The sequence below is a fragment of the Apteryx mantelli genome, chromosome Z, assembly GCF_036417845.1.
Source record: "Apteryx mantelli isolate bAptMan1 chromosome Z, bAptMan1.hap1, whole genome shotgun sequence".
NCBI lineage: Eukaryota > Metazoa > Chordata > Aves > Apterygiformes > Apterygidae > Apteryx > Apteryx mantelli.
The window spans coordinates 31,111,199-31,135,037 of NC_090020.1; the positions used below are offsets into that span (position 1 = coordinate 31,111,199).

General features: G+C 40.6%; 1 protein-coding gene across 1 annotated transcript in view; it reads right to left on the minus strand.

The window, feature by feature from the left end:
• The window catches only part of FRMD3 (FERM domain containing 3), a 154,245-nt gene that overhangs the window by 52,545 nt on the left and 77,861 nt on the right, over positions 1-23,839 (minus strand). The window contains exons 3-4 of the mRNA XM_067316178.1: positions 23,548-23,590; positions 14,224-14,302 (exon numbers count right to left, since the gene is read on the minus strand). Of these exons, the coding sequence (XP_067172279.1) occupies positions 14,224-14,302; positions 23,548-23,590 (122 nt within the window). The remainder of the gene's footprint in view (positions 1-14,223; positions 14,303-23,547; positions 23,591-23,839) is intronic.

Here is a 23,839-nt window from a genome sequence, read left to right on the forward strand (position 1 = left end):
AGTGCTGAAAAAAGCTGCCTATGAAAGGGCATCCTCAGATTTCACGGCATGGCTTGTTAGCCAAATCAGAAGGTCAACAGATCCTCAGAGACCCTGTAAATTGATGGTTTCTGAGTTTGGAAATGAATATAATGAGATATATAAAGGTAAATAGGATTCTGGAAAAGCGTATTAACCCACTGCTCCCGACCTGCTTTTACAGATATCAGGCTATTAGAACTAAAATTCTGAAGCCACACACCTTAGAAGTTCGGATGGGCGCAGAAAGAGTGCAACCATGGAAATACAGTAGAAGGCAAGGAGGTACTAGAAGAGCCCCAATACCTTGTCATATTGTCTTTTAAACTCAACTTTATACTAGAAGAGCTAATCCCTTAATTTACAATTTCCACAAAAACAGCAATTTGCTACATTGCAATAACATCCAAAATTGTAAAGTTCTTTGACAAGTGTATACACTCTTAGGGGTCCTTTGTCATTTCAAAGGTGAAACAGTACTGTGAGAAACATGACATTGAAGAAAGCTAATATAAATCAAAGTATTTCTCACCAACTGTGCCAGTTCTGACTCTCAAATTGTATGAATGGAAGCAAATGCTATGATCATTAACTATGCTATGAATATTTTGATATTTACACAAAGAAAAATCTATTCTGCAAGGAATTATTTCCTGTATTAGAAGTATTGGAGATATTTTGCATTACTGGTTAATGTTTCTACTTTTTGTTTAAAAAAAAACAAGAACCAAAAAACACAGCAGAGCTATCATTAACCAGTAATGCAAAATATCTCCAATACTTCTTTTCCTTTTTAAGGATGAGAAGACTTCTTGGTATCAGTGATTAAAAAAAAGACAAAAAGTTAGACCAGCTTTCTGTTTGTACTGCTAAAGAACCAGATATGAATACATTATACCATTTTCTTGCTTAAGTTTGTTTGCAGTATGAAAGCACTAAAATTTAACATTTTTGGAAGGTTTTTGATATCCTTATTACGATAAAAACAGTCTATATACTTTACATCTAAACTGTCAACATACGCATTTTTGTAAATTATGTAGAGCTAATAAAAATAATTACTCACTCTCCCCAAAATAAATCAGTATTTCTGTAAGTTGCTCAGAATTAATGACTTTTTCAGAATTAAAAAATTACAAAAAATTTCCATTATAATTTTCCATAACATTCATTTAGTTCCGTATATCGCATTTTTTTCTCGTCTCCCTAATATAACAGGGAATATTTCCTTTCCTTAAAGATTGCAAAAACACAACATATTCAATTTTTGCTGAGAGATATGTTAACAAGAATTACTTAAGAGTAAGCAGAGGATATGTAACCATCACAGCACATAAGGCACAGTTTTAGGAAGAAGAACAATCATACCTCAGAGCTCATTTCTTTCCAATGATAGTCCTGGGATGACAGAGCTGTTACATAGGCTAGCTTCTGTCATCACAGTGGGCCATAGCTGCTACTCATCTGTCTCTGCTTTAAAATATATAAACTCTAGTACTTGGTATTCCCAGGAAAAAGCTCTGTTTGTTTTCTTCCCTTAAATGAGCAGGGGTTTTTTTGTTGTAGGAGTTTTTTGGTCAAACTGCTCACATACCTTCCTATTTAAGTTTTTTAGTAAAAATGCCCAGGTTTATTGTTAGACTCTAAGGTTCTATTCTGCTGAATTGTTGCATACATTTGACCACCAAAATCTGGGTAGAGAAAACTAGTTAGAGTCATACTGATGTCTTACAATATCCTTAAATCAAAGGGTTCTAAGCCATGGCATGATATTTTAGCCTGACTTACAGCCCTGTATAAGTACTTGGGCTTACCAGCAAGCTAGTAAATGTCCTATAGTGTAGGTGCTACTCCTTACATCACAGACGTCTGTCATTGGAATAACCTCTCTTTCATCTATTACCTATTTGTAATACAGATGACTTGAACAACTCCAGGTCAGCCAACCCCTTCACACAGCTGCCGATGGAGGGTCTGCAATATCTATACTTGTTTTCAGGCAGACTTTGTAAACCCCAGAGACCATGTTTTCAACTGTTTAACTATCAATTATTAAGATGCTCATCAAGGCAAGAAAGCTCTTTTATACCTAAAATTTGTGATTTGTCCGTGCAGCAGCTGCTCATTTTATTCCAGTAATAAGCATTCCTCCCAGTGTTGTCCTGAAGGCTTTCCAGCTGACAAACAGGGCTGCGCTGAGAAATCCAGGAATGTGTCAAGAAATTTTATCTCAGCATGGGAACTGGCTTTGACAGTACTGCTCTTTCCCAGCTACTCTGCATACTCACATGCAGAGCAGCAGAGTTCAAGTGCCTGCGTTTACAATATTCCTGGATCGTGTCATCTGTGGCCCCCACCACCCAGCAGGATTTGAGTTCCTTATGTATATTATCCTACTACTAATTTTGCAATCTGGCTTCTTCGGTAGGTAGCAGGCATTACACTGCAGGAACACTAGTTCCTGCCCAAGTCTAGGAATCTAATCGAAACACTAACTACTACATACTAATATCTAATATCATAACCAAAACCTTCTTTTCTGTGCTTACAGTGCCATCTAGATAGTGAAGATAATACTATTTCCCCCAAAATACATTACTTGTCTACTTATTAATATTTGTGAAGTATTTTGATTTTATACATTGAAGAAAAGCCATCATTTTATTAGATATGTGATAATAACACACAATTGACTGATCTTGGAGTCATCACAAACAGTTTGCTAAAATCATCAACTCAATGTGCAGCAGCAGCCAAAAAAGACAATAAAATGTTGGGCATCATCAGGAAGGATACTGAGAAAAAGACAGGGGCATTTTGCGACTATTCAAAGCCTTAGTGCAACCTTGATGTCTTGAGTGATGTGCCTGGTTCTAGTCTTTGCATCCTAAGGAGGACATAGCTGAGCTTGACGAAGAGAAGAGCAACTAAAATGAGTGAGAGGATGGAGCCTTCTTTACAAGGACAGACTTCAGTATGGAGAGAAGGTACCTTATGGGAAATAAGACTGAGGTTTAGGAAATCATGAGTGCAGCTAATAGAGGCAGTGAACAGACGCAGCAGTTTGCGCAGCAGTGTCTGGGCTCTGACTAGAACTTGAGGATCTTGTTGGAAGTTGTGGGCTTTCTGAGGACCCCCAAGGAACTAGAAGGTGATTGCTGTGAACAGGAAAGGGGAAGCTAGGCAAGGACAACTGCAGGAGGCCTTGACTTCTCCTGGGAAAAGCTCTAGCTAGGAGTGGCTGCTGCTAACGAGTTCTTGAGCTCTCTTGATTGCCCCTGACCAGAGGGAGTTGGGGCCTTTGATCCCAGTGGCCCTTGATTAGGGCGGTCAAGCACCCTCTTAGCCAGTGCTAGGGAGAGGCCTATATAAGAGCCAGGCCTAGAGCACAGCTCCCACAGTGCAGCTAACAGAGCGCAGCAAACAGATGCAGCAGTTTGTGCAGAAGGGTGCATGAAGGTACCCTTGTTTCTGATCCCTGTGGTGTACGCTTCCTCAAGTATGGTTGTGACACGCTGCAGAGCACAATCCCCAGTGGCTGTGGCAGTTGCTGTGTCAGAGGCTGCGACCCAGACTGACCCTCTGACAGCAGATGCAGCCCTGCAGGTCTCAGGCTGCAGGGAGTGCTTGGGGCCTCTCCGGGAGGCCTGGGCTGGCAGCCAGCTCTCCTGCAGGAGGTGTGCTGCTGTTGGCGAGCTGTGTCGTCAGGTAAGGGAGTTACGGGAGGAGGTCAGTAGGCTGCGCAGCATCCGGGAAGCGGAGCATGAGATAGACAGGGTATTCTCGGAGACTGTGCAGCTTCGGGAGTCCCAGCCCCCCGCAGCAGTGGAGTTGCCAGAGGGCTCTGTGCCGTGTGAAACGGTACATCATAACACTGTAGAAGAAGGCTGGAAACTGGTCACTGCTCATGGGAGGAGAAAGGCTCCTACTCCTCCCGAAGACTTGAAGCTGAAGAACAGGTTCAGTGCCCTCCAGGATGAGGAGGAGATGGGCATGGCTGCAAGGGAAGTACCTGGGACAACAGACCCTGTGCCCTGCCGGAACGCCCGGAAGAAGCGGCGGGTGATTGTTGTGGGGGACTCCCTGCTACAGGGGACGGAGGCACCTATCTGCCGACCTGACCTCATGTCTAGAGAGGTTTGTGGCCTGCCAGGGGCTCGTGTGAGAGATGTCATGCAAAGACTGCCTAGGCTCGTCCATTCTTTGGACTATTACCCACTGCTGCTCTTCCATGTGGGCGCCAATGACACCAAGGGCAAACTGGAGACCATCAAGCAGGATTTCAGAGCTGTGGGGATGGTGGTCAAGGGTCTGGGAGCCCAGGTCATCTTCTCCTCAATCCTGCCAGTGAGAGGGATGGATGAGAGGAGGAGGAGATAGACTTTCCAAATTAACGACTGGCTGTGCTGCTGGTGTTGCCAACAGGGTTTGGGTTTCTACGACCATGGGACCTGTTTGAAGATCCACAACTGATGGCGAGAGATGGGATCCACCTCACTAAGCAGGGCACGCGTGTCTTTGCCAACAGGTTGGCCAACCTGGTAAGGAGGGCTTTAAACTAGGAAAGATGGGGGAAGGGGAGAGTTATAGTGCCAGGGTAGCTGGCAAAAGACAGCTCAAGTCAGGATGCCTCCAGCAGGTGAATGCAGCCAGGGAAGCGCACATGGGATGTGGCTATGGAGGACCCTCTTTTACCCCTCCTGGGAAACCTGCATGCTCCACCACCTCTCTGAAATGCCTGTACACCAATGCACGCAGCATGGGGAACAAACAGGAAGAACTAGAGATGTGTGTGCGGTCGCAGGGCCATGATCTCATTGCCATTACAGAGACATGGTGGGATAGCTCGCATGACTGGAGTGCTGTCATGGATGGCTACGTGATTTTTAGGAAAGACAGGCCAGGAAAGCGAGGTGGTGGAGTTGCTCTTCATGTGAGAGAGAAACTGGAATGTATTGAGCTGTGCCTAGGGGTGGATGAAGAGCGAGTCGAGAGCTTCTGGGTAAGGATTAAAGGGCAGGCTAGCATGGGTGACACGGTTGCGGGTGTTTACTACAGGCCACCTGATCAGGAAGAGGAAGTCGATGAGGCCTTCTACAGACAGCTGGAAGTAGCCTCGTGATTCCAGGCCCTGGTTCTCATGGGGGACTTCAACCACCCTGATATCTGCTGGAGAGACAACACAGCTAGGCACAAACAGTCCTGGAGGTTCCTGCAGAGCATTGGTGACAACTTCTTGACACAGGCGGTGGAGGAGCCAACAAGGAGAGGTGTGCTGCTGGACCTTGTACTAACAAACAAAGAAGGACTGGTGGAAGATGTGAAGGTCAGGGGCAGCCTTGGCTGCAGGGACCATGAGATGGTGGAGTTCAGGATCCTGTGAGGAGGCAGCAGGGCACCAGGTAGGATCGCAACCCTGGACTTGAGGAGAGCAAACTTTGGCCTCTTCAGGGACCTACTTGGAGGAATCCCATGGGTCAGGGCCCTAGGAGGAAGGGGAGTCCAAGAGAGCTGGTTAATATTCAAACATCACCTCCTCCAGGCTCAAGAGCGGTGCATCCCTATGAGTAGGAAGTCAAGCAAAAGAGGCAGGAGACCTGCATGGATGAGCAAGGAGCTCCTGACAAAACTCAACCAGAAGAAGGAAGTATACAGAAAGTGGAAAGGGGGACAGGCCACTTGGGAGGAATATAGGAATGTTGTCAGAGTATGCAGGGATGTGACGAGGAAGGCTAAGGCCTGTTTGGAATTAAATCTGGTGAGAGATGTCAAGGACAACAAGAAGGGCTTCTTCAAATACATCAGTAGCAAGAGGAAGACTAGGGAAAATGTGGGCCCTTTGCTGAATGGGGGTGGGTGCCCTGGTGACGAAGGATGCAGAGAAGGCAGAGTTACTGAATGCCTTCCTTGCTTCAGTCTTTACTGCTCAGGACAGCCCTCAGGAACCCCAGACCCTGGAGGCAAGAGAGAAAGTCTGGAGGAAGGAAGACTTTCCCTTGGTGGAGGAGGAGTGGGTTAGAGATCATTTAAGCAAACTGGACACCCACAAATCCATGGGCCCTGATGGGATGCACCCACGAGTGCTGAGGGAGCTGGCGGATGTCATTGCTAAGCCACTCTCCATCATCTTGGAAAGGTCATGGAGGACAGGAGAGGTGCCTGAAGACTGGAAGAAAGCCAGTGTCACCCCAGTCTTCAAAAAGGGCAAGGAGGAGGACCCAGGGAACTACAGGCCGGTCAGCCTCACCTGCATCCCTGGAAAGGTGACAGAGCAGCTCATCCTGGAGGCCATCTCCAAGCATGTGGAGGACAAGAAGGTGATCAGGAGTAGTCAGCATGGCTTCACCAAGGGGAAATCATGCCTAACCAATCTGATAGCCTTCTATGACGGGATGACTGGCTGGGTAGATGAGGGGAGAGCAGTGGATGTTGTCTACCTTGACTTCAGCAAGGCTTTCGACACTGTCTCCCATAGCATCCTCATAGACAAACTCAGGAAGTGTGGGCTAGATGAGTGGACAGTGAGGTGGATTGAGAACTGGCTGAATGGCAGAGCTTGGAGAGTTGTGATCAGTGGTGCAGAGTCTAGTTGGAGGCCTGTAGCTAGCGGTGTCCCCCAGGGGTCAGTACTGGGTCCAGTCTTGTTCAACTTCTTCATCAATGACCTGGATGAAGGGACAGAGTGCACCCTCAGCAAGTTTGCTGACGACACAAAACTGGGAGGAGTGGCTGATACACCAGAGGGCTGTGCTGCCAGTCAGAGGGACCTGGACAGGCTGGAGAGGTGGGCGGAGAGGAACCTCATGAGGTTCAACAAAGGCAAGTGCAGGGTCCTGCACCTGGGGAGGAATAACCCCAGGCACCAGTACAGGTTGGGGGTTGACCTGCTGGAAAGCAGCTCTGCGGAGAAGGACCTGGGAGTGCTGGTGGACACCAAGTTAAGCATGAGGCAGCAATGTGCCCTTGTGGCCAAGAAGGCCAACGGTATCCTGGGCTGCACCAGGAAGAGTGTTGCCAGCAGGTCGAGGGAGGTGATCCTGCCCCTCTACTCAGCCCTGGTGAGGACACATTTGGAGTACTGTGTCCAGTTCTGGGCTCCCCAGTACAAGAGGGACGTGGCACTACTGGAGCGAGTCCAGCGAAGGGCTACAAAGATGATTAGGGGACTGGAGCATCTCTCTTATGAGGAAAGGCTGAGAGAGCTGGGCCTGTTTAGCTTGGAGAAGAGAAGGCTGAGAGGAGATCTTATCAATGTGTACAAGTATCTGAAGGGAGGGTGTCGAGAGGATGGGACCAGACTCTTTTCAGTGGTGCCGAGCGACAGGATGCGAGGCAACGGGCACAAACTGAAACACAGACACTTCCATCTGAACATGAGGAAAAACTTTTTCACTGTGAGGGTGACAGAGCACTGGAACAGCTTGCCCAGAGAGGTTGTGGAGTCTCCTTCTCTGGAGATATTCAAAACCCGCCTGGACGCGACCCTGTGCAACGTGCTCTAGGTGACCCTGCTTGAGCAGGGGGGTTGGACTAGATGATCTCCAGAGGTCCCTTCCAACCTCAACTATTCTGTGATACTGTGATTCTGTGATTCAGTGGAAAATGTGAATGAAGAACTGTTATACGTTGAATCTTGCAATACTAGAATTACAGAGAACTCAGTGAAATTAGTAGGAAATTGTTTAGGACAGATAAAAGAAAATACTTCTTTACACAGCAGTTAGTGAACTAACTTCCACAGGAGGTGATAAAGACAAACAGCACCATTAAGTTAAAAACAAAAACATGAAAAAAATCCCATACATTAGACAAATTCATGAGTAGCAGATCCAGAAACTAATACCAAAAATGAATAGGCAAGAATGCACCCATCAAAAATCCTTAATATAACAATTCAAGAAACCTAAGTAAATCATCTATTTGGTTTTCTTACTTTTTCTGGAAAAAATGAGTTCTGTCCATAGCAGGATGGTTTGAACCATCCACAGTATTTGTAAAATAGATATACATGGTAATAAGCATGCAACAGTGATTTTAGTAGAGCAGTTGCCCCTTCAGTACATGTAATCAGTCACAAACCAAACTCTAGCAGAACAGGCTCCACAGACATAGTCATGATGACTTCAAAACATGACCTTTTCAAACACAAGAAAATAACTATTTCTGTTACCTAGAAAGGAAGGATAACTGACCCACTCACAAACATCTAACTCCAAAAAAGCAGAAGATACAGTCCCTTCTAATTAAAGGTGTAAGACTGGTAAAGTGTGGAATCACCTATGGCATTCTGACATCAATACTCTTTATTGTTACACCTCTAATAGAGTGATTTGATGACAATAGTCCTATTCAGACTGCTTCAGAGGAATGCTGTATGAAAACTGCACTTTAGCCAATGCTGTAAAACCTTGCTTTTCTACAGCTCTATCATCTTCCAAATCAGAAGCAAAAGCAGTGTGGCTTTTTAAAGCTATTCATAGGACACCTGAAATCTCACCCCCTCCAATAGCAGGAACAGCTTTGTTAACTTATTTGAGCAAGTGCATGACTGTTTCTTGTGTTAACAAGCACCTGTATGAACAAAACCTCCCTTCCTGTACAGTTTGTGGAAAGAAGTTATAACTCAAGGAATCAAACACAAAGAAAGCAGCCTCATCCTACAACTGTGTCCTGAACCCTAGTTCCTCCTAAATGGTCAAATCCGTCAGAGAAGGACTGGACCACAGTATCATTAAAAGAAAAAATCCCTCAGAAAGAAACAGTCTATTTGGTACCCTCAGGGGTGGAGTGGAAAGGTCACTATCCAGTAGTCTCAAAACTCTCACTTCTGTGATCACACTGATGACTGCCAATTAGCTTGAGCAATATGTGGGATTGTCTTCCTGGCTTCAGAGCAGGTCAGTACCTCCATCACAGCGAACGGTCTTACTTTGGACTGGACATGAAAAACTGGATGATGAGCATCACTGCTTGATAGCACTGATTACAGAGAAAAAAAATTTATAGCTATGCAATACATTTTTTATGTGCAACAAAGGTAACTGATCAGCAATGAATAAAGACAACAAAAGAAAGTTACAGGGCAGATTGCAGCTTCGTTTTGGACAGCAGGTGACATTGTACGGCTCAGAAGTTTGTGAACCCTTAAAAAAACTGTTCCTATGGAAGGGATGACAGGGCTTTCAGTTTTACACAGGGAAATGAAATTTTTAAAATGGAGTTGAGATGTTGGTTAAAATACTTCAAATGAAGCAATCTTAAATCTTCTTTTAGGCTTGCCAATAAACAGTTTGGTATTCAAGGGTAACAACCAAAAAGAGCACTACTGGCCTCAACTGGCTGCCCCATTCTCTTCTGGAGGGAAAGGCACCAGCATCTTACAGCACAAGGGAACAGCAGGTAGAGCTGGCTGAGATAGGTCTAATCAAGCAGCACATGCGTGTAGCTGTATTATTCTTCCTCACCCAAGCTAGCTCACTCAGAGTCCTTTAATTGTGCCGTGTTTACATATCCCAAGTCTTTGTCATCTTATTTGATTTTCAGTTAAGCATTTTTTTAGCTGCTTTTCTGATAGCAAAATACTTATTACATTGTTTCACAACAGCCCAGTGATTCAAGATCTGCTTCTAACATATGGATTAGGAAAAAAGTGCAAGATGAAGGCTAGTTGGAATAATCCATCTTTGGTTAATATCTTCAGCTACTCAGCCATGCCTCTCATGGGCTCAGTTTTCTCTGCAGTTATCATGGATTACTGCTGATTCAGTATTATCTATAGCACTTCAGAATGTCCCTTTGGGACCTCAAATGACATTAAATTCACTCATTTTAATTATATGTATACAGTAAGATGTAGGGATGTGGACACACAGAAGGCACAAAGCACTTCACTATATTATTCCTTAAGAAAGAACAAACATTGACTTATTTATTACCTAAACAAGAACACCAAAGAAAAGTAGTATAGTAAAAATCTCTGCCCAAGTGTGAACCAGTCTTTGGATTCATCCATTAACGGTCCCATTCTCCTCACATGCAATCTCTCAAAATTCAACAGCTGTGGACCCTCCCAGGGCTATGACCAGTGGTCAAAAAACAGCAAAGAGAGCACAGAGCAAAAGAATCTGTGCTTTGCAGAAAGGGTACTGGGACACTGAGTGCACAGAGGATCAGGTGATTACTGCTGTTACAGCTTCCTTCACAGCAATTTTGTATCTTTGCATTTCAGTAGAATAATCTTGATCATTACAGTAAACTCTGGAATATCCATCAGTTTTTCTGCATGCATTTCCATGCCCATGGCTAAAAACAAACCACTCTCACCACCAAGCGTGTCATGCTCTGTGGAAAAGCAACTGGAGTGCACCAAAGTGAAAGACAAAGACAAAGGAAATTAGCAGCAATACTGAAAGTGTATGTATTCAAGAACTCTAACACAATCCAGTGGAGAGTCAACCAGAAAACAGATTGCAGGGCAGATGTTTGATTTAATGAAAAAAAGAAACTAAAATTATACTTTACAGGTATGCATGGCAGGGAACAAAGGAGATGTGAGGACCTGCTTATTATGTTGGCCATTGCCTAAACTAATAAACTAGTATTAAAACTAGTATTAAAAACTAGTAGTTATTACTCAGGAAGGATGCTCAGTGAAGCCAGATAAATGCTGCTTTCCAAAAGTGAAGTACTTTGTTCTAACACCATACAGTCTGTAAGACTGCCAGATTATCTGATCTAGAAAGCCATAGATATAAAAATCAGAAGAACCTGACACCCTCAAGATACTGCATACAAAACACAAGTCACTCTCAGAGGTGGCCATGGTACAGAAGAACACTATCACTAAGGTTGAGCACCATTCTCTGTGTAAATGATTAACAAACTGTTTCAAAAAAACCCCCACCCAACCTACATTCACTGTTTGCGTTAAAATCTGCTGGGTCTCCAGGGCACCTGAAACAAATTTAGAGGTCCACTCATCTGAGGAAAGTAAGTTATATCCTTGCCATTTTCTCATCATAAAATTCTTTAAAAAGGTGTTTAAAAGAGAAGTGTGCCTTTACTCTTCCTCACACTGGTTTCAAACACGTATGGCCTCAATGCCCCTCTGAGGAAGCAGAATTTCTAAAAATAAGAGCAGATCTTATAAATCCATGTTGACACAAGTTAAAGAGATGGAGCATCCATCTTTTACACGTTAAAGTGCAGCAAGATTTAGGGGGGTTTTGACATGTAGGTGTTCACACAGTCTGTTATTACAAAAACAAGAGAGATCAAAGTAACCATCTCCACAGCCAAAGAAGTTATATTGTGAATTTGAATCTTAACATTAGCAAAATCTAGAAAAAACAGTGCAAGGACCACACAGAAGGAACCTACTTCTACAGGGATACAGTGAAATTTTATCCTCAATCCACAGTTTCTAAGTAGGAAATATCTCAAAATCACCAACATCCAGAGGCAGGCATTGATTTTATTTCAAAAACAGCTAAAGAAACTAGTATTAATTAAAAAGAGAGAAGATGAAAGCAAATGGTTAGAACATGATATGATACAACCGACAATATTCACACACTTCCTAACAGTGGAACTAAACGCAATGACAGGAAAGTGAGTGGCTCAATCATTTGCCCAAGGGACTCCTGATACAGAGCCTCTGAACATGTGGTGCGCACAAATTTTCAGATTATGACTTTTTTTCCTATAAACACAGTAGGCAAGGATGGCTTCAACTAGGTCGTTTTCTATCTTAATTTCCCCCAAACAATTCCAACCATAAAACAGCAGACTAGCTCAAGAATTACAGTCCATTCTACCGCAGGTAGGACAGAAATGAAGCAGCAGTAATTTGAGGTGACAAATGCTCAATTCTCCTCCTGAAAATGATGTCTAAATCCAGAGTACTACTCCTCTCCATTTTACACTATTTTCCAAGAAATCAAACAATTTACCTCCTCCCACAACACACAGCTTCAAAAATTGAATGTGTGATTTTTTTCCATCAGATATTGCCATGGAAGAGAAAGTAAGACAGCTTCTCTTAGCATCTGTGCATCTGTGAAGTCTCTAAGGTACTTTGTTGAAGATTTATTCCTATGAAGCTTTTACAAATACTGCATCAACAATAATCCACATGGGGGGATTTCAGACAGGGTTAATTAATATTCTGAACCAAACAGTAGTAGGACAATGTGACAGTCTCACTATATCTTAATTTTTTTATCTAAATGGGGACTACAGACACACACTAGATATCTACCCAGTAAGAGCAACACTGTAACATGTTTAGGCACAGTTACTACCAGAAATGCAGAGTACTATTACTGTGACTGAGCTGACTGCACATACAGATGTTAAATACAGATGGCTTTTAGTCAAACGGTGACTTAACATTATTCTTTTCGATCTTAAGTACATACTGCAACAAATGTGACTGTCCAGTTAATAGAGCAGAATTCAAAAAACAAAAAAAGACCCCAACTACCAGATGTCAAGGTTTCAGGACTGCCTTTGGTCAAATACTAATGAAACTTTTTCTTCTTTAATTTCAACAACCATTGCAATTCAAGAAAAAAAATATAATTTAAGCCAATGTAGAGTGTCATCTTGAGTCTGACCCTCTTCTACATATGGTGAAGCAAATCCTCAGAGCCAAGTTATACGACTTTGCATTTCACTTGCTCATTTCAGGAGCATTTCCTATGTTTCGTTATAGTATAGGAGACCTGTGCAGATACCAAGCAAAGCTTCCCAAACAGCAACACAGGGGAAAATGGTAAAGCTGATCACATACAAAATGCTGTCATGTGCACAGGTTGAACAAATGAAAAGGGATTATTTCTCCTTTTTATGGTCTTCCATTACCTTAATAGTACTACTTGAAGTAAAAGAACACAAAACATTTTTCAAACAGAGGCTTGACTTTAAAACTAATTTGAAATGTTCCACAAAAGCTTAAAACATACTGACAGCACAATACACTTCAGTGAGTTGATTCTGGGTGCTTTGCATTTGGACAAAACTTTTTCTGGGAGGCTTACTAAGTACTTTAAAAAAAACAACAACAACAACACTTGAATAGGGAAGGTCTATATCAAGCTCAGAGAAAGTAAAATGTTCATCCAAGGACAATTACTAATAAATATGAAAATCCCTTGACTTCCTGGTTCACAACCTGTTCACTCAGCTAAACAGTTTTAATATTTTACCCAAGATAAACATCCATAACACAAACAGCATGTTCCAGCTGCTCTATACAAGCTATAAACTTACCCTTTAGCAGAATGCAAGCTGTTCCTGAAACTTTCAGTATGAGACCAGTGATAATGGGACCTCTCCCATTCACAAAGTGACTTGTGAGCATAAGAATTTGCAGAGCATGGGGAAAGCGTAGACAAAAGTGCTCAAGTGCTCAGTGCTTCTGCAATGTGCAATTATTAGTCAGCAAACATGATCTGCTGACAAACAACGTGGAAAGGCATACACGCAGTCCTGCACAGCACGGCTGCTGCAGAGGTCAAAAGAGCTGTTACCTTTCAACATTTTTTCCCCAGTACATTTCTTAAAAATTCCCAGAGCAACAGAGCATTCACAATGGCTACTAGAGGACAAAACTCCCATCTATTAAGTATGACTGATCTGTTGCACAGGTGTGTTTTAAGTGCATTTGCTGGAAGATTATCAGGTAAGCAGCAATATTCCTTAACCTCTATGGTAGCTATACTTTTGCACTATAATTACATTGCACCTCTACATCAGTTTTCTAAAGGAAGTCTACCAGTGCTTATCCCGGTCCTAAAGACACAGGCACAAGAGCAAATTCAGTGAGGTTATTCATGTTCCTATTTATATAGTTAGGGCCATTACTGAATTAAACTTCACAGTTTTATTTTACAAAAAGAGAAAATCTAAGACATAAGAGGAAGACCAAAATGCTTGTCAATGAAAGAGTCAGGATAATTCTTGCCCAACCTTTTGACCACTGCATCTCTTTCCAAGAGTGCCCCAGCAGCAACACTACTTCTTTGTACATTATAGAAAAGTCTCCTTAAACTGTATTTAGAATGCCATAGGTATCAAATTAAGCATAAAAGCTGTAAATAGTACATTTATAATGAACAATGGAAACCCTACCCTACACAACTAGCTATCTTATTTTGGACTTGTTAACAGTGTACATTAAATGCACAGAAAATAAAAAAATACCTGGTGAGCTCTTCTTTAATCTTCAAAGGTTCATGTGGGTAGAATTTCACTCTAAAGCACATGGTGTATGGTGGATGAGCTGAAACATTTTAAAGAAAAAACATAAGAACAACAGCGAACAACATTGCCTCAGTCACTCTGAAAGAGCGGCCTCTGAAAGTGTTACAAAGCAGGCAGAGGGATGATTAAGCATCGGGCAGTGAATTGCACAAAAACAAGATATATTATATATACATATAAAAAGAAACAAAACAGATGACAAAGGAACCAGAGCATATGCAAAATACAGACAAACTATGCAAATCAATTTATACACAGCTTTGCACCTCACAGGTTTTATTGCTTGTTCCAAGCCGTACAAAACACATTTGGGTTGCTGGTTTGGTGTTTGGTTTTGGGGCTTGTTTTGTTTTGCTCTAATTGATAAACTGGAAGCAGTTGCATATTGTCATTGTGAAGTGCAAAAATGTTACATATAATTGTTATTCCTGGTGACAATAATGCCTAGACTACAAAATGAAACAAACCATTCATTAAATTTGGCTAATGCAACCAGAGCACAACAGAACTGTTTCTGTTTCCAATATTTAGTTAGACTATGTTATCTATTCCCAAATGAAGGTAGCAATACTGGGCCTTAAATAAGTAAAATAATTTCACTTTCTAAAAAACAACAACAACAACAACACACAATAACAGAATTATTTCATTCCTGAAACCAGTCTCTCTCAATCCTACATTAATGCTCACAGCTTTAATGAGCTGAAATGAGATGAAAGCAAATGGTTAGAACATGATATGATACAACTGACAATATTCAGTTACCCCACTGCTGTATCTTTGATAGCATTCAAAATACTACCTGATCTTAGGTCAGTGATCTTTCAGTGATTGCAGAAAGGATGAGCACAAATCAAAGAGGTATCTTGTGATAATTACGTTAGGATAAAAGAAGTAGGAAAACCACATAGAAGACTTCAAAATGTCATGTCAGGCATGATGTGCCAGTAGGCAGAGCCTTCAGGGCTATCTGTAGCCTGATACTTTTCATGTTTTAAGTTCCAATTAGAAATGTAACTGTCAGGCCTGCAGGTAACAACACAAGAGAGAGCAGGGATGGAGCAAGAGCAAAGGCAAAACTGCTAGCAAAGCAAGTAAGGCCTCCATACAGTAACTAGTGTGAGGGGCCTTTGTACCAAAGTTTACCACCATAGCTGGCGTGTCCATCCTCAAATGGACAGAAAGAGGAAAAGTGGAGACTTTGAGCAAAATTAGAGCATGTGAACATTGTACTCATTTTGGGTAGCATCTCACAGACCTGAATGCAGAATTATAATCTTTTTACTGAAATATTTTAACCTATGAAACTAACTTTCAGCAGACATTTACACTAGTTTAGGACACTTACAGACCCTTAGTTTCAACAAGATTTTATTCTTTTTTTTTGTTTTAAAGGAAAGCATCCATGCAAATTTAAGTCATAGTAATGTATAGTTTTATAATACTCTACTTAGCTTTAAAAGTCTGTTTGTTTTAATGCTGGCACACAGTCAGCCTAACTTTCTTATATCTTAAAGAGATGGTGCCTTTAAGGGAGGAGAAGAAGGAAAATCAGGAGAGAAGGGCAAAAGGAAATTACAGAGACCAACGGAGGAAGGAAACAGTTGGAACAGAGAATTACATTTAAGTGAATGTAATCCATAACAGTAATTATTAAGCTACTGGAACATTTTACTACAGCATCTTCTCAAGCTTATTAGCTCATTGGTTTGTATAAATTGCATACAGAAATTAGTTCTATAATAGTGAAATTCTTGAAGCTACTTTGACTGCAGCATTTACCTGTATGCTGCAGTTTTCCTCAAACGCATCTTTGGATATCACATAATTCCATGTTATGTACAAAAGCAACAGAAAATAAAAATGCATTACATTTTTTGTTATGGTTGTTATCTTTTGGAGCATTTGACTGCTTTTCAAGATGAAGAAATATTTTCCCCTCCCAAGACTTCATGCTGCACTTAATTTTAATATGGTCAGCCTCAATAAAGAACTATTGATTTCTCATTTTTTCCTCATTTACATAACTACTCATTTCGGACACAGGGAGAAATGTCAGAAGAGAAGGGGATGGAGACATGAAAAATACAAATACAGAAAAATTATAGGAATAAGAAAGGAATAATAATAAAGAAACAAACAACATGGAATGGAGAAAGAAAAAGAATTAAATGTTGTCTAGTCATGGTTTGAACATTCAGGCAAATCAAATCTGAACAAGGCCACTTGTTCAGAAGGTAAGAGGAAATGAGACTACTTTCTGTGGGCTTTGGACTCTTAGATGAGATCACAACATTTTCTTAAAGTGACTGGAAATAGGTTGCAAAACACAGCAAATTGTTATGTCCTCCAGGTGCTCCATTAGGGCAAACTAGAAGGTAAACTGAATCCAATGTACCAGAAAACAACCAAGTAAAATAACCATTGAGAGATGCGCTGAGAAGTCACGCCGCCTGGGCAAAGCAGAAGATAATATAAGTCATTTTAAATGGCTCTGTCTCTTCTTAACAGCCTTCTAAAAACTAAGCAAGGGAGAAAAACTTCACTTTCAGAATACGGCTCTGCTAACCAAATTTGATAGAGGAGCCAACTTGTATTTAAGGAACTGGAGCTCTTTCTCAGAGACAGAGAGAGTAAATAAATAAATAAATAAATAAATGTCCTTTTAAAGCTCCTGGCAGATTTAGAAATAGTTTGCACTTGAAATAAAAACACAGTAATAAGAATAGCTAGTACATGGCTCTGCAGGACTCTAGCTAGTACATGCCTACTGCAAGACCTTAAAAATGCACTGATCTTTTGATGTCAGTGAAATGATTGACACTTTGGTTCTGGTCCATAATATTTCCATACCTCAAAGAAAGAAAGAAAAAAAAAAAAGGGTGTAAAAGTTACAGTAGAAAAGCCAACTCTGGCAGTATGTGGTAACCATAAGAGAACAACAGTTGTCCCATACATAGAGTATCACAGCGAGGATGTGTATGCGTAGGAAAGGATGACATGCACTGCACTAAAGAATAGCCCTTGTTAACAGAAAAGGTTGACATAAGTTCAAGTAGAAGGACAGTACGTGATGGGAGAAGTATACCAACATGCAGAATACGCAGAATCCAGATGGTTCAGTAAGGCAGTTTGAAGCTACTTTGCAAACCTTTCCCTAGACTCCAGCTTCTGTAGCAGTATAAGTCCTCAGAAGAGCAGCAAGGAATACAAAATAAGGCTGCAGCAGCATGCTCAATACATGTCCTTTCCTAGCAACACCTGCAAGGTTGTCACAATTCTAACCTGTAATTTGAAACATTAAAAAGAACATGATCTCATCTATCCAATTCATCTCCAGGTATATGATAACAAGGTACCCTTTCATTACAAAAAGAAATAGAGGATTGTCTTCTCTGTTCCTTTTTCCCCACTAGAAAAAAAAGACATAAATAATGAGCATTTGAAAAGGGAGGGAGGGAGGGAGGGAGGAAACCCATACAACTATCCACTTTCCTCTCCATTTTAACTTTAAAATCAGCATAAACCTCATGTTCCCCCCAAAATCCACTTGACTATGTGTAAACATTTAAGGCCTTTGTCTCATGGGTTTTAGAGCACTGGAAAAACACACAAGAGAACCTCATATTCTTTCAGTCACCATATTCTTGTGATGGAAAGCAAGATGGGCAATGAATTGCAAGAGCCCAGGAGATGAGACTGTGAAACTAGACAATCCCCCAATTCCTTGAAATCAGAATTGCTTTCTACCATTTACTCCCACATTAAAGTGTAAACACAAACAACAACAAACCTCCCCAAAGCAGAGCATGATTTTCAAAAGAACCTTCCTTCAGCCCAAAACTCGTTTGAATACAATGAATAGTTTAAAATAGCTATAAGCCTTTTCTTTCAGAGTGCTCCTTCATCTGTCAGATAAGGAGAAGCTGGTACAGTGAAGTGCCCAAGGCTTTGTCATAATTTCCTACCATCACAGGCTTGCCATCTTACTAAAAAAGATTCACAATTATCATCATTTCAAAAGATTTTAATGCAGAGAATTGTGCCGGCTGCAACTCTATTACAATAGGGCTATTAATTTGCCAGTTTATGTGCTAACAGCACATAAGAGATGAAGACAAAAAAAGAAAACCTACTTGAATGATATCACATGCTGAAACCATTGACTGCAGTAAACCGTCATCTAGTCCCTCATGAAACAACTATACACACACCCTAGAAGGTTTCCAGGCAACTGGTTGTATTTCTTAAAGATTTATTTCAGTTGCCTTTAGCTAAGACAAGCTGTCCTATGTATACTAAATAGTCAGGAGTTCTTAGCTGAACTAAACCTCTAACATGCTGTCTGGAACAAGGAGGGCTATGGGAGTTGTACCCCTTGGCACAGATACTAATGTGTACAGGAATGAGTCTCACATGCTCTTGTTTTTAAGCCAGGTACCCTGAATTCTTCAAGTCTACTATGCATTTGAAGGCTTACAGGGAATGAGAAGCCTAAGAAAAACTACACATTCAAACAATCATTTTGTTCATAGAAGGACAACTTGAAACAGTAGAGAAGCGCTATTTACATAAGAGAAAAAGTGTTAAAAATAGTGAAAAAACTTCACTGAAGTTCTAGAAATATGAACCAAAGAGGGAGAAGGATGGAAGATTCTCATCTGCCACTTTCAAGAAAGTTGGTTGGTTGTTTTTAACAATCTGCTTTTTAGCCAGCACAAACACTAGGTCCTCTAAGGACCTGTATTGACAATATTGTTTTTTTACAGATGGATACTGAAGGCTAAAAGTAGGTATCTAACTCATCTTCATAGTCCTGAGAATGCACTATGGCAGAAAACTTCCTGCATCTTCCTTTGATATCACATATTCTCTGAACTACATTATCCTACTGAAAGTTAGCATGCATTAAAAAAAAAAAAAAATTGCATCCAAACAGTCTTTAAATTCACTGAAGCTGCAGAAGGATCTCTAGGGACCCCTACAACATGTGCTACTGTTTCCATATACCTTTTCCCTTAGCAAGTAAGTCAGCTGTTTATCCATACCACCTGCTGAACACATTCAAGACAGACAGAATACTAACTAGTGCTTTTATTTTTGCATAAGAGATACCTGATCTATCACAATCCTCAAATTGTGGTGTCTTCCCCACTGCACACAAAGAGTTTTGGTACAACACAGGGCAGGGCAGATTTTCCTCAACTAGCTATCATAATGATTCCAAGTGTTTTAGCGTTTTATTAAGTCTTTATAGAAGAAGAATATAGGATATTCAGCTTAGTGCCCACAGAATCATACAAAACTACTTGTTTTCATTGTGTAGGGACTTACAAATGTCGTACTTGGTCAAACCTTTTTTTTTTTTTTTAATCTGTACTGAAACATCAATATCTATGGCAAGTTTGTTGAGATTTAATATCCTGTTATGAAGTTTGAACAACTGGTTCATTCCACCTCTTTTTACATTTCACAACAGCATTAGAGATGAAGGAAATTAAAGTCTCTTAGCAAATCCCAATGGCCTGATACAAGAGAGTATTCTTTTTGCATTACTCTCTCAGATCATCTGAGAAGCAAGACAGTGAAAAAAAGCATGTAAATTTTGACCTCGTGCACATCAGAGCAACAGAACTTATCTTCTTCCACTTTCACCATTATATCATATTCTTTTCTTAGAAATTTTAAAGGTCGCCTAGAACAACACCCATGTAAGTTGGGTATTTCCCACAAGACAGGATAACTGCATACTTATTACAGAAAATAACCCTAAAATGAATTTTAAAAACTGGAAAACTCTGTCCTTTACTTATACATTACTGCTGATGTGACCAGTCAGAACCACACCAAGAAATTCCTGGACAGAAAACAAGTCAAAAATTGTGAGAAGATGGCAACAATCAGAGGAACTTTGTCTGTTAAGATCTGGGGGAGAATAACAGTGGCTTACACAGAAATACACAAAAGAACAGGAAAAACAGGTTTAACAGGTCTTTACCTAGAACCACAGACATGCAATTACCTTAGGAAACCTCACAGAGTTTTTACAAACATTATTGGAAGTTGGCTCTGCTGATGAACATAGTGAAGTATGAGGCTTACAGGTAGCAATCACTGGCCACCAACACGACAAACAAGACTGGCAAAGGTTCAGGACACTCCTTGGAGACTAAAACAGAGAGTTTCCTTTCTCAGGAAATTAACAATAAATTATTAGCAATAAAAACTGCTGCGGCACAGACTTAGAATTTGCACATCATGTTATGACACAGACAACACTTCACTGAAAGTGGAAAACCAAAAAGTAAATGCTAAGACAAAAAAAATGCTATGCCTTCATTCTTCTTATGTTGCACCAGCCCAAACTCAAATTAGGTTTCATATGTGATATGACAAAACATAAAATATGCTGGAAGATTCCTTCTCTCATATCCCTGTATTATTAAATAGGAAGTTAAAGAAATCTTTGCCATTGTCAAAGAAATTAAAACGACAGAACATTCTATGTTTGAAGCTCTGAAGTCTGTAGAGGTTTACAGTATCTTACTGGCAGAAACATATAGTTACTGAAATGGGATCTCTGTACAACATGACTGTATACTGAGTTATGCCTGAATCATCCATGTAATACTGACTGCCATGAGATCTAGTACCTCCTAAAATCTGCAGTACACCACTACTGCCAGCCTTCCTCTTCCACTCTGAATACTTGGCAATACTGTGCTCTATGAATAAACACACTGAAAAGCTTTTTACTGGGCTGGGGGAAAATTAAATCCCCCACACATGGCAGTTGAGATCAAGCACACAGCACTTTTCTCTTTTTGCTGCAGGTATCCAAGTGCATCATAATCCTATCTTAACCCCACTGGGCAATTGAATTTAGAACATTTTAAATCATTAATATTAACTACAGCCTACTCTTGCATCAGAGAAAATAAACATCCATTCTGACAAAACAGATCATTTTACTGCTTGCTGATTTCCTTAAAGGTGAAGAAAGAAAAGAAACCCTCCACCTAATACACTCACTGTGAGTAACGTTCTGTCACCATATCTCCCAGAAATCATATACATGTAATATACATTCTATTTACCAGCTACTTCACTGCTTTTGTTTTCACACTTTCCACCTACTACTAATTTCAGTCCTCATCTGGGTCACCTGAGATTGTGATGCTTTTTGCATGAATATTGGTAGTTTATAAACCAGCTTCTGAGTCTGAATCTTTTCATAGTAAACTGAATATTTGTAGGCAAAATGCAAATTAACCTTACATGCCTTTAGAAATTACTTAGAAATTACTTAGAAACCGCTTAGAAATTATTATATTAATGTAGCACAGGAGTGCAGGACTTTTTAGAAAAATAAATCAAGAGGTTTCTGATATGAAATGCTTTCAACAGAAAGTGTCCTTGAAACCTGTGGGAAAGATATATTCATAATCTACATGGATGCTGAATGTATCCTTGTTTTGTTCCCCTTAAAGGGTTAAGGACTTAAGTCCTGCATCTGTGACAAAAAATAAAGTCAAGTTACACTGGTATTAAACTGAATTTGCTTACAAAAAACTAAACAAACCACATATTTAACTCTATTTCTGTGTCCTATATCTAAGGACGCTAACAAAACTCCTTCGTTGGCCTCTAATTTTATTGGGGGGGGGGGGGGACCTTCACTTTTCACAGTGATAAACAAGCTCATACTAGCTGCAATTTATTTTGCTTTTTTCTATGAATCTATTTGTCAGTGCTCAGAGTTCCCATTGGGATTCTACCACAAAAGCCACACAAGTCCTCTAATGAGCCCATCGCATCACAACATCCATGTAATTTAGGGAGTACCTACCATTGATCACATCTAGGCAACATTATATGCAGATAGAGCTGTTCTGAATAAATCAAAACTCTCTCAGAGCATCTACTGGCAAAGTTCCTGAATATGTTGCTATGCAAAGTGCAACAAGAAGCATGAGCTCTTATGCTTCACTGGGGGAAAGCAATGCTATAAATGCAGATTAGAGGATACTTTGAGGAAACACTGTTCTACTTTTGACGTAATGTAATTTGTAATTATTAGTCCCCCATTTCTTCCTTCATTAGCACTGCAGATGAGCTACTTAGTTTTAGTTTGATATTCTTGATCTTGCTTATTTTTACTGGAGGATACTCCAGCTAGCTAGACCCTAAATGTAACAGTTCTTATCTAACATGCTAAACATATGTGTGTACACATATGTGTACATGTAAACACATCCTGCAACATGTAGTATTGCAGTATTAGTGGAAGAATTTCTTGAAGCATTCCATGTAGTCCAGCCAATACCCAGGATTGGTTTTGCTCATTAGCTAATTTCTTCAGCCTTATCACTTTTTAAAAAATATATATATTATCTACCACACAATAGGCAGTTTATACTCATGCTTTAAAAACCAAAACAACTGCATATAAAGAGGCATGTGGGTTAAAACCTCCTTCATGTCACAAACTAAGCAGGTTGACGACAGCTTTTAATAAAACAAGAAGCTACTCTCAACGACCTAATTCAAGTCTTCAGGGACTGCCAAATGAACGCTCTCTTCAGCTGCTGGATGTAAATTTCTGAGCATCAAGGTAGTTTTGTTTACTGAACCAGTCTTCACAGCTGGCCCCACAGTTGGCCCACTTAATGGAAAGGACGAGCCAGACATAACACAACATTTCAAAAACACAATTAAAAAGATATATATATTTTTTTAATAATGGCTGTAATTTTCTGCTTGTCTGTGGCCGGAACTCAGCATCTAAACAACTACTATGTACCTTTGAGATTACTCAACTGTAACTATGATCTAAAACTAATGCTCTGCATTGCCAGGAGGTTGTCAGGAGTGAGGAGGGGGAAACAAAACAAAACAAAAGCCCCCAGAAGTAGATTGCCACACTTCATATTTTATTGCAATCTACCCATGGCTGATTACATGTGACTACAAAACTGAGCCAGAGCACACAGGTCTTCTTATCAGACATGTCACTCCACACATCAGCTGGCCTCTGGCTCTAGCTTTGAGCCCCAAAGGAAAGCTCTTGATGTGCAGAGCTGTGTAACGACAGTGAAATGAAGGTAGCGTGGATTTTGCAGGGCTCCCGAAAGGATGTGAAAGGCCTCTTTGCAGCAGGAAACAAATGAAGCACATTCTGAACAAGTGCAGAGAAGCAGAGTAAAACCTTTAGCCATTTCAAAACCAGGTACCAGATTAAAGACATGAGCTATCAATACTTACATTTCATTTGCTTGAAGATGGACTTGTTGGGCTCAAGCCAGTGCTAGAAAAGAACAGAGATCAGAGGTTAATACACAGCAGGCAACATCACTGAAGATGTACATGAAACCAAAAATAAAAAGAAACATTTTGGTTTCAGTGGGTTACACACAAATTGAAAAAAGCATCCCCCTGCTGTAATACTGTATCACTGTAATTGCACTGGACAAACATAATTGATGTAACCACTGTTTATTAGAGGTTGTCAAAACAACAGAGTAAGACAAATATTAAAGCACACAGACTCCACTGA